We start from the raw sequence: 19117 nt of genomic DNA on the forward strand, positions 1-19117 counted from the left end.
ATGCAAATTGACTGTCACTCCAACACACAAGATGGCCAGCAGGGGAGGGCAGTTGTAGGTGATCAGGCCAGCAGAGGAGGGCAGTTGGAGGTGACCAGGTCGGCAGAAGAGGGCAGTTGGAGGGGACCAGGCTGGCAGAGGAGGGCAGTTGGGGGAGACCAGGTCAGCAGGGGAGGGCAGTTGGGAGGAACCAGGCCTGCAAGGGAGGACAATTGGGGGGGACCCAGGCTTGCAGGGAAGGGCAGTTGCAGGGGACCAGGCATACAGGGGAGGGCAGTTGTGGGGGGGACTAGACCAGCAGAGGAGGGCAGTTGGAGGTGACCAGGCCAGCAGGGGAGGGCAGTTGGGGGGGACCAGGCCTGTAGGGGAGGGCAGTTGGGGAGGACAAGGCCTGCAGGGGAGGACAGTTGGGGGTGACCAGGCCTGCAGGGGAGGACAGTTAGGGGTGACCAAGCTGGCAAGGGAGGGCATTTAGGGGTGACGAGGCCAGCAGGGGAGGGCAGTTTGGGGCAATCAGGCCAGCATGGGAGGGCAGTTAGGGGTGACCAGGCCAGTAGGGGAGTGCAGTTTGGGGCAATCAGGCCAGCAGGGGAGCAGTTAGGTGTTTAGCAGGGGGGCAGGGGAGTGGTTAGGGGGTGATCAGGCTGGCAGGCAGGCAGGCAGGTGAGCAGTTGGGACCCAGCAGTCTTGGATTGTGAGAGGGATGTCCGACTGCCCTCAAGGGGTCCCAGATTGGAGAGGGTGCAGGCTGGGCTGAGGGACACCCCCCCCTCCCTGTGCATGAATTTCATGCATCAGGCCTCTAGTACCTTTATAATATAGTTTGAAATCAGGGATCATGATGCCTCTAGCTTTGTTCTTTCTCAAGATTGCTTTGGCTATTTAGGGTCTTTTGTAGTTCCATACAAAGTGAAGATTGTTGTATTTCTGTGAGAAATGCTAATGGAATTTTGATAAAGATTACATTGCATCTGTAGATTGTTTGTGCTAGCATGGTCATTTTAACAATATTCTTTCAATCTATGGGCATACAATATCTTCCCATTTATTTGTGTCTTCTTCAGTTTGTTTCATCACTGTCTTATAGTTTTCATTATATGGTTAAATTTATTCTTAAATATTCTTTTTGATACACTTATAAATGGGATATCTTTCTTAATTTTCTTTCTGATATTTCATTTTTAGTATACTAGAGGCCCCGGTGCATGAAATTCGTGCATGGGGGGTGTCCCTCAGCCCAGCCTGCACCCTCTCCAATCTGGGACCCCTTGAGGGATGCCCGACTGCCGGTTTAGGTCTGATCCGGGATCGGGCCTAAACCGGCAGTCGGACATCCCTCTCACAACCTGAGACCACTGGCTTCTAACCACTTGCCTGCCTGCCTGATCGCCCCTAACCGCCTCTGCCTTCCGGCCTGATCACCGCCTAACTGTGGCTTTTTCCAGAAGGAAGTCGGATGTCTGGAAGATGTTCAGTTGACCCAGTCTAATTAGCATATTACCCTTTTATTAGTATAGATGGAAATGCAAAAGATTTTTGTATATTGATTTTGTGTTCTGCAACTTCAGTGAATTTTTTTATTAGTTATAACAATCATTTGGTGGAGTTTTTAGGATTTTTTTATATATAGTATCATATCATGTGCAACTAGTAACAGTTTTATTTCTTCCTTTCTAATTTAGATGCCTTTTATTTATTTTTTCTTGCCTAATTGCTCTGGCTAAAACATCCAATACTATATTGAATAAAAGTGGTGAGAGTGGGCATCCTTGACTTGTTCCTGATTGTTAGAGGAAAAGCTTTCAGCTTTGCAGCATTGAATATGATGTTAGCTGGGGGCTTGTCATATATGGCTTTATGCATCATGACTATTTAATGGAGTTTAATGGATTTCTTCAGATACCTAGTACTCTTTGGTTGACTGTCCATACTTAAGAATAGGAAATGCAAAACTTGAGTATAAGTTCAGAGTAATAGGTGGGACCTCCCACTGTGGACTTCATGGTAGGCAAATGGCTGGGTGGTTCCTTTCATCTTAGGAGGCTCAGATTCCCCAGAGAAGAATTTGCCAGTCTTCTGCCTGGAAAGTCAAGGCCTGGCTGCCAGCATTCTGGAGCCTAAGGGAATGAATAAGCTGGGAGTCTCAGCCTCCAGGAGGCAATTGAGCCTTCAGTTTTCACTGTGGTACCTCTACCCTTAACCATGCCTGATATCTCACAGTTCAGGGAATTACCCTATAAACACACAACTAAAACCAAACTCTAGTTGTCTGGTATAGTACAGGTGAGGATATGGGCATCTAGCACAGGGGTGGGCAAACTTTTTGACTCGAGGGCCACAATGGGTTCTTAAACTGGACCGGAGGGCCGGAACAAAAGCATGGATGGAGTGTTTGTGTGAACTAATATAAATTCAAAGTAAAGGAGCGGAGGGGAGAGCAAGAGAACCCTCCGCTCTTTCGGCTCCGCGGGCCGGATAGAACAGCCAAACGGGCCGGATCCGGCCCGCAGGCCATAGTTTGCCCACGGCTGACTAGCATCTTCTTAAACAGCTTTTAACTAGTACCCATTCTACAATCCCATTTATCTTATTTCTAGAGGTCACTGGTTCTAAAATTTTATGAGATTTTGCAGCACAAATATGATTGTTCTTAGTTTCCCCCAGAGCTGGTTTAGGATTTAGCTTTTTTTCTGGTCTCCTAAGTCTGTTACCACTTACCTGTCTGCATTTTACATTACAACATTTGGTTGCTGTTGTTCTTTACTATCTTTGTTCCTTGAATATTTATATCTTTATTTAAACACACCACACACACACACACACACACACACACACACACACACACAAGCACACACACACACACACACACTTTACTATTATTTTTATGGGGTTTGAGAGAGAGGAAAAGTGAATAGAAGTGTTTATTTTTCCATCTATACCTGGAAATCTCAAGAGGAAGTATTTCTTAGTTTGTATTTAACATTCAAATAGCAAAGATGATATTATGAAGTGCAATTAGAAATGACCATTGGAATAAGAAAAATGTCTGACATTGCTTTATATTGCAGGAGCTTATCACCTAATCCTAAAATGAGGCTTGAAAATCTTTACTGAGCAGTCAGAACTCTGAATATTATACATTTAGCCTGATAATCATCTCATTCTTTTACTCATAACAAGTATACTTGAGATAAGAAGCTAGTGATTGCACTGTGGTTGCCGAAAGCCCAAAAAATCTCTCAAAATAGGTCTTGTCACATAAAAGAATTAATTGGTTGCTTTGTTCCTACTTAGATTGTCATTAATTTGAGAACATAATTTAAGTGACAGTTAACTATATCACCTTTGCTTCTCCTTGTTAAAAAAGAAATCTCTCTTTAAAATCTAATTAAGAAAGTTTCCTGAAATATTTAATTTCAGACTTCTTCACATTAGTAGTCTTGGGGCAGCATTTCAAACAGGCAGGAGTGGAAGCTACAGAGCTGGGCCTAGGCTCAGAACTCCCACAAAAATCACTTCCGCCACATTCTGTTGATTAATCCAGGCACAAATCCCACTCCGATTCGAGAGGTGGAGAGGTAGAATCTAACTGTTGATGGAGGAAGCAAGAAATTGACAAAGGGGTGTGTGTCCAGGGACGGGAAGAATTGTGGCCTTTTTTGCAATGTAACACCATCTTCCCTGTGGCCATACTTTGTTTAATCACATTTCTCCCACTTAGGAAATGTAGTCATTCCCATTCCAGGTTCCCCAAAGGTCTCATCCCAATATGGCATCAGGCTCAACGTCCAGGACCTCATGTTCCAACATCAGGTTCGGTTGGGGATGAGGATCCTTGGAAGCAGCTCTTCAAGTATGGGCCTTCTTGAACCAGAGGCCCATTAGTGAAAAAGACCAGTTAACTGCCCCTACGGTTCCAGCTGCCAGGATAATTACAATCGATGCTTCCATTCCCGATGGAGAGCAGGAAGCACAGAGCAGTCAGTGTACATACTTCAAGCTCCTCCACTCCGGGCCAAGAAACACGCCTTGATCAGTTACCTGTTTCTGTTCCTACTTGCCCTATGCCTTCGGAGTTTAAATTTATACAGGTCAGTAATGTGGCTATAATTCTAAATTAACTGTACAGCACCATCTGTAGGTAGTTAGATGCTTCTTGAGAAATACATTACTTGAAGTTTTAAACCAGGGGTGAGGAACCTTTTTTTTCTGCCGAGGGCCATTTGGATATTTATAACATCAGTTGTGGGCCATATACTAGTAAAATTACCAGCTTTAAAAATAGCCTGCTATGTTTGGTCAAACATTTAATTTATTCACCCCTGATGCCTGGCACGCCAGGCCAAATGATTTCGCGGGCCTTATACGGCCTGTGGGCCAGATGCTTCCACCCCTGTTTTAAACATGGAGATTTCTCATGCCTTTGAGGATATTCATTTGTTTTATCAGTCTCAGTAATTCCATAAAATAGGTATTAAACCAGTTTTAAAAGCTTCTTCATTGCCTTTATTTTCCCCAAGTAGTGTTACAGAGAAAGCATAATGATAAAATAAACTGATTTTTAGAATATTCAAGTTAGGGCAGGCAATGAACATGTAGACACATCTTTCCCCACTCTCACCCCAATAAAAGTTTTTATAGAGTAAAATACAAGAAGAAAATAAAACAAGATAATGAAATACAGAGAGAGCAACTTGTGAGGCAGGTGAGTGACTGTGTTAGCTGGATAGTAAGGAGGTGACTTTAAAAAAAATATCTATGTTTTTATTGAATTCAGAGAGAGAGGAAGGGAGAGGGACAGAGAAGGAGAAACATGGGTCAGCGGCTTCCTGATGCCCCCTACTGGGGACCAAGCTCGCAACCCAGGCATATGCCCTGACTGGGAATTGAACCTGTGACCTTTTGGTGCACAGGAGGATGCTCAACCAACTGAGCGGCACCGGCCAGGGCCACACAGATGTTTTTTAAATTCCTCTCACCACCTGCTGGTTGTGTGACTTGGTGCATATTACCAACCTCTCCAAAGGGGCAGGAGAAGAAAATGTATATTTAGATCCTCTATCATGTAATTGATCCTCCTCTACCAATTCAGCAGCTTTTCCCCTCCTCACCTCTCAAGGGGAAGGGGAGAACAGACCTAGAACAGAAATTGCATTTTTCCCTTTAAATTTTCTTTCTTTTTTTTTTAAATGTTTCCATTTTTATAGGTAGTACATGTGATAAAAAATTTCTAAGTGTGTACAGAGACCTTTTCTTCCTACTTTCTCAGCCACCGAGTTCTCCCCAGAGGCAGCCAGTGTTTCCAGATGTGTCTGTGTCCGCCCCTAGCCATTCTATGCATGCACCAGCAAATATATGTCAGCATGTTTATAGCTATATTTGCACATGTTTTCCTCTTGGACACACATAACTGTGTGACTGTTTTGAACCTTGTTTTTTCTCTTGCAGTATCTCAGAGATTTTTTTAATGTCTACAGTGAGCACCCTTAATCTTTTTACAGCTGCCGAGTATTACATTGAAATTTGTACCATCATTTATTTATCCTGTCCCCCAACCCTCCGATGAATTATTTAGGTCATTTCCAGATTTTGCTGTTATAACCCATGCCATAATGAACATTCTTGTACATCTGTCACCTTGCATGTGGGTGAGTGTTTTTGTAGAATAAATGTCCACAAGAGGAATGGCTGTAATGAGGATATATGCATTATTTTGATAGACCTTGTCAAGTAGCCCTCACGGAATTTGTACCAATTGGTTGCCCCAGCAGCAATGTGTGCAAATAGCTGAGTTTCTAAGCCTCGGTGAAGGACGGATACCTCAGAGATTGAGCACTAAGGCTTATGTTTGACAGAACAGCTCGGCCTCTGTTTTGTGTGTGTGTGTGTGTGTGTGTGTGTGTGATTGTGATTGTGAGTGATTTCCTTTGAAGCAAGTTGTTTTGGCTACATGGCTAAGAAAAGCTTGAGAACCACGATGTAGGCAATCATCGCTGTTCTTCTCCTAGCCTCCACTTTGAAAGAGTGACAGACAAAATGAGATGGCTCCACACCCTAAAGGAAGATCCGTACACAGGCGATTCGTGGAGAGAATGAGTGGCTCAGATGGTAGCTGGAAAGATGGAGTGAGTGGAAAGATTTCCAGGAAGCAGGAGTAGAGGTCAAGGTAGAAGGAGATTAGATTCTCATAACCTCCAGTGTTCTTCAAAAGGTCAGCTCAGTTGAGCCATCTTTAAGGATGAGCCAGGTGCCAAGCCCTGTATTAGTGCTGGGATATAGAGATGAGCATGGCTGGTCCCTGCCTCAGGAAGCTCACACTGAGAAGTCAGGTGTGTAGGTGGACAAGGTCTATATCATGTCATAGCAGCGAGAGCAATAATGACAACTCCGAGAGCTTATTGAATGCCAGACAGTGGGCTCAGCTGTGCTCATCATCTTCCCTGATTCTACAGAAACGCTATGAGAGATTACAGCAAGCATGTCAAACTCAAAGGCTAACACGGGCCAAAGAAGGCTTAAGTTTATATGGGCCGCAAAAAAACAAAAACTTCAATTTTCATAGAAACGTAGGTTCATTTTGAAAAGTACAGTATTAAAAAAAAGAACAAGAGCAATGATAAAATTAACGTTTTCTTCCTGACGCTTGGCATCTTTTCTCCGCTACTATCTTTCCTACTTCGGGAGGAAATCTTGTTTGCAGTGATTCCTTTCAAAACTGACCCAAGGTGAATGTCAGTAATTCTGGGTCTGACAGGAGACTTATGTTCTTTCATAATTGTAAATAACTGCTCACACCGTTATATTGGCTGAACCACAAAAATACTCACTGTGGACCGCATGTGGCCCGAGGGCCGCGAGTTTGACCTGCTTGGATTACAGGGTTATCCCCATTTTCACAGATGAGGAAACCGAAACCCAGAGAAGCTGAGGGGTGGTCCTAACACCACACAGGAAGTGACAAAGCCAGGGTTTAGAATGAGGCTGTCTCCCTTCAAAATCTTAAGGGAAAGCAGGAGTGATGTTGGAGCTAAAAGCCCGTCTCCCTCCTCCATGAAAGGTTCTCTCCTTCCTACATCTTATAGCCCGCATCACTTTTTAGGGGTGAGGGTGGAGGAGTCAGGCACACCCGTGGAGAGGGATGTGCCCTGAGCTGAGGCTCAAAGGATGATGAGAAGCAAGGAAAGCATTCCAAGCAGAGCAACTCTTGGGCTGATCCCAAGGAGAGCCGATCTCCAGGGAGGCAGGTGAGACTGCCCAAGTTCAAATCCTGCCTCTGCCTCTTATTAGTTGACTGACTTCGGGCATATCACTTAACCTCTCTCATTCTTCACCTGTAAGATGATGCTATAAAGTACTTAACTCCTGGCTTATTGTAAGGATTGAATGAGTTAACATTCAGAATGCTTAGAACAGTGGCTGGCCCAGGCTTTATAAGTTAGTTCCTACTATAGAATCTTTAGGCTCCAGGTACAACGTATGTGTAAAGAAGAGGAAAACACAATTTTGGAGCTTGTCCGTACTGCTTATGTTAGAGAACTGTTATCTGAGCTCACAAAATGTAATGTGCTAAAAAGGAGAAGGAAGCAGGAATCCATGCAATGGAGGAGGGACATGGGCTTTTAGCCCAGAATCTTATTAGGCATGGCCGTGCTTATCAGCTTCCAGTCATCACCTGAAATTGTGAGTCTAAATGGGCTTTTTTATTTGTCGTCTATTTCTTTATGACATTTTTATTTGGTGTTAAAATGTAATGGTCTGCCTCAAATAAGGTGCATAAACAGAGGAGGATAAAATAAAACTAACCACATTCAAAGTAACTCTTGGTTTTCCCCTCTTCTTCTTTAATGCCTCAAAATGTTTTCACAAAACCCTAAAGACAATATCAGATAAATTCTGTGACTTTCACCCACATAGCATTTATCTCTCATCCATCAAGTCACATTACCTTTTTCTGAGAACAATATTCTGTAACAGGATCCAAGAGCAGTAAAAGTGAGAGGAAAATACTTCTCTAAGGAATCAGTTCATGGGTCTTCATATTTTGTTTTTATACATTTTGTCTTCATAGTCTCTGGCCTTTCTCTCCTTTATATGTTTTCCCAAACTCACATTCCCAATTCCATTCCCAAACCATACCCCATGCCTGACCACCCAGGCCAGTTTTATCTCTTCCTCCCATCATTTGAACAGCTCTTGAGAATCCATCTTCTTGAAGAAAAACATTTAATAGCCTTTTTTCCCGACATAAATCCCCGTGACCCTCATTTACTGCTATTTAAAAATCTCCACCCGTACTGTGCACCAGGCACTCACTAGATTCTGGAGCCACAGAAATGGTGATGATTCGGTCTTTTGTCCTGAATGAGCTCACGGTCTTATGGGGGAGAAAGGCACACCACAGGAAGGGGATTCTGTCCATCTTTGTCCTATGATCATGTTCGTTTCTGTTACGGTTGTCTTCCCCACCGGCTTGTAAGCATCTGCTTTATGTAGCATTCCGTAATCAGTTCCTTCCAGACTGCCCTCAGAAAACATTTGCTGAGTAAATGAATGAAAACAAATAAATGACAGTATAGCATGATCAATAAATTCATATGTTTCAAGATAAGAAAAAGCTCAGAGGAGAGAGTAATGAATTCTTTTGGGGAGCAGGAGTGCAGTTGGAGGAGTAGGGAGACTTGCTGGGGAGGTGACTTCTGAGCTGGATTTTGAGGGCGATTGCCACCAACATTGATATGTCTTGTGTGACATCCAACTCATACAAAGTACCAATAAAAATTTGTTGAGTCCTTTACAATGTATGAGACAATTATGCTTATAGTAGCTCTAGTTTTCTATCAATTAACCCATTCCAGAGAGGAAAATACTTCTCTAAGAAATCAGTTCATGTGTCTAGACATACCCTCTCTGTGAGTGGCTGAAGACATGGCTATTTCATGCTGGATTACATAGTTCTGGAAGCTCATTTATCAGTTGAGCGTAGGAACCTCTCAGTAGCGTAGGAACACGTGCTGAAAAAAACCCAGGGTCATGGGGTGTGTATAGCCCTGTGGGAAAGTTTGGGGGCTGGGTGGTCCTGCAGAGGTGATTTCTAGATACTCACCTGACTCCTGAGTCAGAGCTCATTACTGAACTCCTGTATCCACCACCCAAGCCAGTTTCAGGTAACAACATCCCTGAAAAAATCAGTATGGGGGAGAAAAGAAAGGGGGATAAGAATAATATACATTTTTAGTTTAATTTATCTAATGACCATGCTGAGAAAAAAAAAACACACAAGACTTGAGGCCTAGACTTGCTATTAGTTTATTATTAGGTTTCTTCATTTTGTTTAGCTCTAGCTCCTTCCTGGCATCATGATGTTAATGCTTAGGAGACAGAACCAAAACTACTGAGATTTGTGAGCCTCCTGCCCCTGCTGTGACGTCTGGGCTCTCTGATGCTGTTCTAGACATATCTTCTCTATGAGTGATTGAAGATACCATGTCTGAGCAACACCATATGGTATCAAAGATTAGATCCCTCACCTCTAATGAATCCTCACCTTGTGTTTTCAATATGTGTGTGCAGCTTCATCATACACAACAAAGACACTTTCTTCAACAACGCCACAAGAAGTAGAATCGTACACCATATTTTACAAAGAATAAAGTATGAAGAAGGAAAAAACAAAATTGGTAAGTTAGTGTATTAGTGTAAAAAAAGCTATATTTGATTTTGGGGGGACTGCACACTTTTTCCTTTGGCTTTATGACGTTAATATCCATTCCAGAAATGCTCATCATTTGTGAAACCTCGGACTTTGCCCTTGATGTATAACTCACAAGTGTAACATCTTAATAGCATCCTTAGATCTCTTCGTTAAATAGCTTGTTATCTCATTTACCTAAGATCATGAAGAAATTCTCTGAAGTAAACAAATATTTATGGAATGTCCATTATGTGTGCCGGGCACTGGACCAGATGTTGGGGAGATGATATCAATTCTCTCCTGAAGCTTATGTTTAAGAAGTTAAAAGCAGACAATAGCTAAGTAGATATAATAAGTAACATGAAAAAATTGAAATGGATGATGATTCAGAAATAGAATGGGAAGGGGTGGGGGTGAGTTCAAACTGAGATGGAATGGTCAGGGAAAGCTTCACCAAGAAGCTGAACTTTCAACTAAGATGTGACAAGTGTAGGCAGATGAAGTGGGGAAGGGGAGGCATTGCAGGCAGAGGAAAATGCAAGTGCAGAGATGAGCTGTCCCACATCGGTAAGTTCTCCAGATAATCACCTCCCCCATTAAACAGCTCCCACAACTTATACTTTGTACATTATTACAAGAACTTTTCCATATTATATTACCAAATTTCCTGCCTTATGAAACAGGTTATTACATTATCAGGAAGATTTGGGTGGCTTTGTCCTTATCTCTGTCCTAACAGATTTTTATCAATAGTTTGAATAATAATGAGCTATCTCAGTCAGGGTCTAATCAGTAGACAAAAATCCCACATAATTTGAGGAGGGAAAGTTTAATATAAAAAAATCAAATGTGATAGAGGATTGGATGAATGGAGGATTGGCCAGTAAAGAGTAAGAACTGTAAAGAGGAATAACAGGTGTTAGGAGCAGCCACCACCCCTAAAAAAACTCCCACAACAGAGCTGAGATCCATACCCTGTAGGATGGGGTGCAGCTGTGGTTCTCAGGGCAGCAGAGCAGTTGGCTGGGGGCTCCAGGCCAACAGAACTCTGGGAATCTGCCCCTCCTGTACAGGAAGAAGCTGCCTGGAGGGTTCTGAGGAAGCCATTCGTTGGAAGTGTTGCATCAGCAGCACTACTCTGTGAGGCTGTTCAGGGGACTTCTGCCCTTGGGGAGGTGCCCTGTGCTGCTGGCCACCGTGCACTGCAGCAGCTGGGTGCCATGGAAACCATGTGTTGAAGAAGCCTGCTGAGAGGAGCACACTGGTACCAGGGAGACAAACTCCTCCCTCCTCCAGTGTCCCTCCAGGGCCTTCTGCTAACAACGCTCCACATCGTGCCATCGGGCAAAAGAGAAATATTTACAAGGTCCAGCTCCGTTATTACAAAGCAGGCAATTAAGTACGTTTAGAGTAAAAAGGGGCGATGAATTGATAACTGGCACTTAGCCTAACCAGCCTGCCCATCAAGCTTTCAGGGGGAGTGGAGACTGGAAGGAGGCCTTTAGTATGTTACTCATTGGAGTCAAGAGCCTAACTGATCGCAGGGATCTGGGCATCTCGGCCAAATCCAACATGATGACATTTGAGAGTTTGTAAATGTAAAGTTTTACACTCACATTCAGCCAAGCAGCTACCCGGGTGCGGTGGGAGAAATGTTGCTCAACATCGGAAAAGCAACAGACTGGAGAGGCTTGGCTGAATGCAGCTCGGTGTGAGTCACTAGTACATTGAATCTGCCAAAAATTACTTTGATCCCAAGCTGCATACATCAAAATGTAATAGGGAGAGCTAGACAGTTCCTTAGTCCAGATCTGAGTATCACTGGAATAGTGTTTACAGTGAGTCAGTGTGGGTAGGAATGGTGACACTGAACCTGACTTAGGTAGTGTAGTGGGTTAGCACGTCCTCATATTCTCTGCAGCGTCATCCATCCTTGAGACGCATCCTTTGCATAAAGTACTCCGGGACCATTCTAGCTTAAAGGAATTGTCCCTCCTCTGAATTCATATGGCAGTTGTTTTTGTGTGTTTCCTTGATAATTAATCACTCACAACTCTTGTTACCTTGAATTATTTCTTTTCAGTGACGTTATGAAAATTTGACCACCTAACGAGAACCACTGTTAACATGTTGGTGTGCTAAATAATGTCAATATTACATTAATTGCTTCTTTATATATACCCCCTATTTGTCCATGTGATTTTTCAAACAAACTTAGGATATGCTATACTTAATTTTTATCTTACTTTTTTTTCCCCCCAGTGAATATTGTTTCTTGGACATACTAGAAAACAAGTGAAATGGTTTTGGCAGTAGCTATTCTGAATTCCTTTATAAAGTGCAAATAATTTTTTAAGTAATGCCTTTACTAATATTGGTATTATAATGTGAGGCACACCTCATCACTCATTATGACACACTAGTGTGCTGAGAATCTTCATCTGAAAACTGCTAGTCTAGATAATAGGCTCCTTATATCTTTGTGTCCTTGCCCAGCGCAGGATCTGGCATCTTGTAGAAGTGCTGTTGAACTCAATTGAACAATCTTTTAACATGATTCATGTCTAACCATAGCATCTTTATACAGTCAAAAACTGTGTATAAGGAGGCCATACAGCAATTCTCGTGCTTAATTTTTCATCTCAAAACATGAGCTGTTTTACAACTAATCAAGATGAAGACAAACGAAGGGCAGAGAAAGTGTTGGGGTTTTTTTTTTTTTTTTTTAATGCTCTGAGGAACACAGGAAGTTTAATATTACCACTAGTAAGAAATTTTCTTGCTAGTTTTCTCATTTCATGAAAAATAGAGAGTTCTACTCAAGAACACCCAGGCCTTTGAAAATAAGTAATGATGAACTGGAAATTAGAAATAACCAATTACAGAGTGAATTGTTAACTCTGGATCAGGCATTATGCTAAAAAAACATGAAGTAAAACTGCAAAAGCTCTGTTAACCTGATGTTTCATTGTCACCTTTGGTTTCATAAATAAAAGAAATCAATAACTTAATAAAAATATATTTTAAAAAATAATGTAGTGGGTGAAAAAAGGGCTGTATGATTCTATTTATATAAAACTCTAGAAAATGCAAACTGATTGATAGTGACAGACAGCAGACGAGTGTTTGCCTTGGATTGGCACAGGGAGGTGGGAGATTGCAAAGTGGGATGATAAAGCTGTGGGGGAGATGGACAGGTTTATTCTCTCGATTGTGCTGATGGTTTCCTGGGTGTATACAAGTCAAAACTTCTCCAACTGCATGTTTTAAACATAGGCCATTTATTATGTATTAGTTACTTCAATAAAGCTGTTTTAAAAAATATATCCAGCCTGGCCAACATGGCTCAGTGGTTGAGCATCAACCTATGAACCAGGAGGTCACGGTTCAATTCCCGGTCAGAGCACATGCCCGGGTTGCAGGCTTGATTCCCAGTGTGGGGGCGTGCAGGAGGCAACCGATCATTCTCTCTCATCATTGATGTTTTTATCTCTTTCTCCCTCCCTCCCTGAGATCAATAAAAAATATATTTAAATATATATACACATATTTGACACCTCTCCCCCATTTTATGGATGAGAAAATGAAGGCCTGATACAAGAGGGTTTTTCCAAAGTCACAACACTAGTCCAAGGCAGGAGAGTTAGATTTGTCCATATTCGAAGCTTCTGGATAAAAATAGAAGAGCTCCTGATGGAACATGATGTTTCAATATGATAAATCTGTCCCCTTCTCCTAGAGCAGTGGTCGGCAAACTCATTAGTCAACAGAGCCAAATATCAACAGTACAACGATTGAAATTTCTTTTGAAAGCCAAATTTTTTAAACTTAAACTTTTTCTAACGCCACTTCTTCAAAATAGACTCGCCCAGGCCGTGGTATTTTGTGGAAGAGCCACACTCAAGGGGCCAAAGAGCCGCATGTGGCTCGCGAGCCGCAGTTTGCCAACCACGTTCCTAGAGCCTTCGTCTCTATGCCAGGCACTGTACTAGCTTCATTGTTTTCTGTTTGAGAATTCCCAGCTCTTGATTCCAGTTTCCTAGCAACTCTGTCTCTAAACTATTGGTATTTCCAAGGGGGTTCCCATCCCTTTTGAAAACCTAGATGGCTTTCCTCAAAAAGCACCACCTTTACATTAGCCTTGAACACTGAGAGTTGGAACTCTGTATTAATCGGGATTGGACTTTGTGTTGTTTAGGTCTGAATCGCTTGCTTACCAATGGCTCCTATGAAGCTGCGTTCCCTCTGCACGAGGTATGTCCTGCCCGTTCTCCTTCTGTCAGTTTCTTGTTCTGCAATCAGCTTCTGGGAATAGTCATTAATTGAGTTTGTTGATGTGACATTTGTTCAGCGTGAATTTAATTTGTTCGGTAGATAATTAGGCCTCCTTGCCTTGTGACCCAGCGTAGTTTGGTTTATTTCTATGTGTCTTTTAATGTAATTGTAAGAATACTTGAAACAGCAGTCACTCAGCATGAATTCAGAGGAATAGCTGAGGGACTCCAAGTCATGAAATTAAAGAGGCATTGAAAATTTCACCAGACCCAGGGGGGAAATGTTCCTGAAATACACAGTCTTTGCAACAAAGAAATGTATAGTTATTCTTTAGAGTGGGAGGAAACCATCTTGCAAAGTCTCTGGTAACCAAAGAGTGAGAAATGGAAATTAATGGTATTGTACTTATCATTGCTCTTTTAAGATATATGCATTCTGATTTTTTTAAACGCACAATTTTTTTTTACTTTTTTATTTTCTCATTTACTATACACTCTTTGTCATATATTAGGAACTTTGTAAATGTAACCGTGGTTACCCTTAACTCGATTTCCCCATTAGCTCTTGAGTTATTTCACCCAGAATTCTCTTTACACATGGAGTTTTCATTATTGATGAGAGATTATTGTCTTGCTCATAGTTTTGTGCCCCTGCGCCATACTGGTCACTGTATGACAGAAAATACAAAGATAAATATCATGGTGCATGCCCTCTAGAACATCACAAACACTAGGGAGAAACTATTGTTACAGTGAGTTTTTAGGAACAATGTTAACAGTTTGCCAAGAAACTTCAGAGGACAGTTCCAACTGTCCCCAAATGGCAAGTCTTTTCATTTGGCTAACTGTGTCTCTTCCCTCGATTTCAAACACCAGGAGGACATAAAAAGTGACTTCGAATTTTTAAAACCTGGTTCATTAACAAAACTAGCAGCTCCGGTCTGAGGCCCTGGTTGCAGTCTGCCATGAAACATTTGGAATGATCCTTTTAGTACCGCAGAAGCAAACACGTTGACACGAAGGTTCTCTGGAGCCACACACAGGTGTTTCTGAGCTCCCAAGACACATTTCCCACCAAAACATCACGTGGAGTTATTAGTTGGCATTGCCTAGAAATCGTTTCAGTGAATCCCGTGCCCTCCCACTGCACAGCCCTTGCCTCTAGTAAGGGCAGGGTCTGAGCAATGGTACGTGGGCAGATGTATCTGTGCAGGTGAGTGGGTGGCAGGCATGAGAGTGTCTACGGAGAGGCAGTTATGAAACCTCACAGAGTAACTCAGGGCCTTCTCTGTGGTTTTCCTATCTTGGTAAAGCCCTAAAAGAACATCCAAATTAATAACAGCAGCTGCAATAACGTAATTCTTCCTTTGACTTTTTACTCTGAGTTGACCTTGATTATATTATTTAACCTCCTAACAACCTTCAGGGGCAGGAAGGGCAGATATTGGTGCCCTTGTTTCATGTTAAAAATCGAAAGAAATTTAGAGGTCTAGAGAAAGATTAGCTCACCTTTAGTCACACCGGGAGTTGGTGGTTGAGCTGAGACTACAGCCGGAGTTTCTTGTCTCTCAGCGCTGTTTACTTCCTACTAAAAAAGGACTTCTCAGGTTCAAAGGACTTCCCAATAATCACGTCCCCTCCAGGGAGTTCCTGTTCTGTTTGTGAATCTAGCGTTTCCATTACCTGAACTTGGAAAACCCCACCTCTCTGGCCCTTGGTCTCCTCATTTGTTCAATGTGAAGGTCAAATTCATTTTGAATTTTTCTGGTTTTTGAGGTGACATCCAGCGTTTATATTCCTGCGTTCTCTCATAGATAAGGCCACGTGTTACCAAGCACCCTTGACAAAGGTGGGAAAGAGAACTAATAGATCTTGGGCGTGGCCTCCTTATCAAGAAGCAGGACACCTTACTCATTTAAATCACAGAAGAAACCTAATGAGACAGATATTATTATTTCATTATGAACTAGGAATCCAAGGCTCAGACAGTTTAAGGTCTCCTCGCTAAGAAAGCAGAACTGAATCTGAACCCAGCTCGAACCTGCGTGATTCTAGCACACACATGCTTCTTACTACACAGGATCATCAGCAAGATAATGTCCAGAATAATTCATCACGCTTCTTTCCCTTTCAATAGTATGGATCCTTTTTTTTTTTTTTTTTTTTTTTTTTTTTGCTGGTATCATCTCTGTTGCTACTCCTGCCGTAAGAGACTAGTATTCCTGTTAACTCCCCTTGTGGCTCTTGTGGGCCTCTGCTCACGGGCAGTGGTGTTTTCATCCCAGGGAGGTTACAGAAGTAAAAACTCCATTCGAACCCACGGAGCGGAAAACCACCGACACCTGCTCTATGAGTGCTGGGCCTCCTGGGGCGTGTGGTACAAATACCAGCCTTTGGATCTAGTAAGGTGAGTTTTTAACCAGCTGTCCATGTAAAACTTGCACAAAATGACTAGGGCAGACTGTCTGCTGGAGTGAGAAAAAAACAAACCAGTCTGGAGTGCACAGCCCTCGCTCTAATCTGGCTTCTTAGGAGGGCAGCTTTCAGAGGCCATGGGTCGTTGTTGGTAAACCAGACCTCCCTCCGATGAGGATGGTGTTTCCTCCAAAAAGGCCTCAGGAAGGAGCCTGTGAGATAAGCCAGGTCTCCCACATGACTCCATAGGGAGCAGGTCACCCATGTGACTCATGGACAAATTATCAGTAACAATTGTAGAGAAGTGACCCTGTTTATATAGACTGAGTGACAAATGGAATATTAGATACTATGAGGTAAGGAATACATGGTGGTGCCATTACTAATAAAATTCAGGTTTATTTTAATTTTCATTTGAAACTAATAACCTCTAAAGGTTGTTTTAATACTGCAGGTCAAAAAAGTATGTCAGCTTTTAACCGATGATAATTGTACAGTGAGAATGTACTTTTTAAGTGTCTCTATTTGCCCAACTTTCTGCCATGCGAGTGTTCAGCTCTGACATCTCATTATTTATTTAGAAACTGGTTATTAAGCCTGGGTAGCTACAATCCCCACCTCATGGATTTCTTATTAAAGAGAAAGTCATGTTTCATTTCCTAGAGTAGCTGGATTTGTTTTCCTTTTACGGGGGCCCTCGAAAAATGAGCCCAGAGGAAAATGAAATAATAAGACAATTCACTTTCTGTTTCAACCCCCTGGGTAGTCATTCTTCCTGCCAGAGTCCTTGCTACCAAGTGTTTATTCCTGCTGACTCAAGGACATTGATGAATTGTGTGCCACTCTTTGTGTTGGTAAAATAAATGATCCAGATGATTTGTGTGAGTGAAAAATATTTTTTGAGATGAGATCATTTTCCATTGACCAGTTTCAATACATGATAAAACAGTGGGGGGAAAACATAAAAGCAAATTCTCTTCCCAGCCACAGTTTCATATTATAGGATTTTATTGATTAAAAATTACAGAAAGTTGCTGTAGGCAAAACATATCTTGTCCATGACAGTGTTTTGATTAAGACTTTGCAGTTTGTCAATGAGTATTAATTAACTGCCCATTGTGTTTCTAGTTCCATGCTAAGTATTGTTGGCAAAGACACACAGAAGCCAGTCTCTGGTTGAGAAATTCTCAGTTTCCTTCAGGGAAACAGGGTCGGCATACTTGAGATAACTATAGAACAATACAAGACTATGCACAATTAGGTAAAATGTCTGATGGAGGTGGTCAGTTTTACAATAACTCAGAAAAATGGAAAGGATGTGCCTCTGTGGAAGGCTCTGAAGAGCTGAGCCCTGGCCAAGCAGTGGGACCAGTGTTGGCCAGTGCGAAGGGAGATGAAAAGTACAAGCAAGACTTGAGTAGAATGAGCTTGTGGAGCATCTAGGGGCTCTTGTCTCTAAAATAGTTCTTGTCCCGTAGATTTTGCTTCCTCCGTATCTTTCGAATCTGACCACACCCAGCCTCTCCTCTGCCGTGCTGCTTCCTTTCCCTGTAACCTAGACTATGGCTGTTGTCCCCACTTGGTCTCCCTTTTCCTACACTGACCCCTTCCAGTCCACTCTTTTCCCTGCAGACAGAGCGGTCTTTTTGGAATGTGAATCTAATCATGTCCTTGATTTTTAAAACTCTCTCATGGGTTTCCACTTCTCTCAGGACAAAGATCAATGCAGTTAGCATGGTCTACAAGACCCACTGAGGCCCAGCTCCCACTTACCCCATGCCCACCTCTTGTTCTCAGTGTCCCAGTCACACCACCCTTATTTTACTTTGTCCCTTCTACCACAGGACCTTTGTACATACTGTTTCCTTTGCTGGAAACTATCTGACCACTCACCTCACCTAGCTGATTTTCACTCATCAGCACAATAGTCACCCTCTCAAAGAAGTCTTCCTTGACTAGGGTGGTCATGTGGCCTTGTTATATATGCTGATAGAACTGTATTCCTCTCCCTTTTAGCTATTTTCCCAGTTTTGTAATTATAAACTTATTTCTGTAATTGGTCCATGTGAGTCATCTTTATCACCTTGAAAGCTTCATAGGAGCAAGGACCAAGCTTATTTTTCTCACCAATATCTTCTCAGCACCTAGCACAGTATTTGGTACAAAGTAGGTATTTTTTTATTTGTTGAATGAATAAATAAATATATGTGCATATAAAGGCATGTTGAAATAGCCTTCTGGGAGTGGAAAGTTTCTATTGGGACACTGTGGAAGATGGGATAGGAGCCATTGGACATTCTAAAAGGAAAGCAGCAGTCAGTATTTAAAAACAGATGGTCAACACACTTGTTCAGAATTAAAATAAAAAAATAATTAGAATATTCTTATGTTGGGCTAAGAAATAATTACCGTCAAAGTCATGAAATGTAGCAGTTGAAAGGCACAGAAAGCACAATTGGGTTTGTATTCTAATACAAGTTGATCATATCATTGATATCTATACTAATAAAAGGGTAATATGCTAATTAGACTGGACATCTTCCGGACATCCTTCCGTACAAAGCCACAGTGCGGGGGCTGAGGCAGAGGTGGTTAGGGGCAATCATGCCGACAGGGGAGAGCAGTTTGGGGCAATCAGGCCAGCAGGGGAGAGCAGTTAGGGGCGATCAGGCTGGCAGGGGATAGCAGGGGCGATCAGGCAGGCAGGCAGGCAGGTGAGGAGCCAGCAGTCCCAGAT

At 42.4% G+C, this 19117-nt stretch overlaps 1 protein-coding gene across 6 annotated transcripts in view; it reads left to right on the plus strand.

The window, feature by feature from the left end:
* Positions 1-19117, plus strand: part of ANO4 (anoctamin 4) — a 302354-nt gene that overhangs the window by 229739 nt on the left and 53498 nt on the right. For 5 of the 6 annotated variants that reach the window (XM_080660952.1, XM_080660953.1, XM_080660954.1 and 2 more), the window contains 3 exons: positions 9571-9677; positions 13890-13945; positions 16251-16372. The exons of the other annotated variant lie outside the window; for it this stretch is intronic. In XM_080660952.1, coding sequence (XP_080517078.1) covers positions 9571-9677; positions 13890-13945; positions 16251-16372 — 285 coding nt within the window. The remainder of the gene's footprint in view (positions 1-9570; positions 9678-13889; positions 13946-16250; positions 16373-19117) is intronic. 6 annotated transcript variants of the gene reach the window in all.

This window comes from Plecotus auritus (assembly GCF_963455305.1).
Source record: "Plecotus auritus genome assembly, chromosome: 3".
In the NCBI taxonomy this organism is placed as follows: domain Eukaryota; kingdom Metazoa; phylum Chordata; class Mammalia; order Chiroptera; family Vespertilionidae; genus Plecotus; species Plecotus auritus.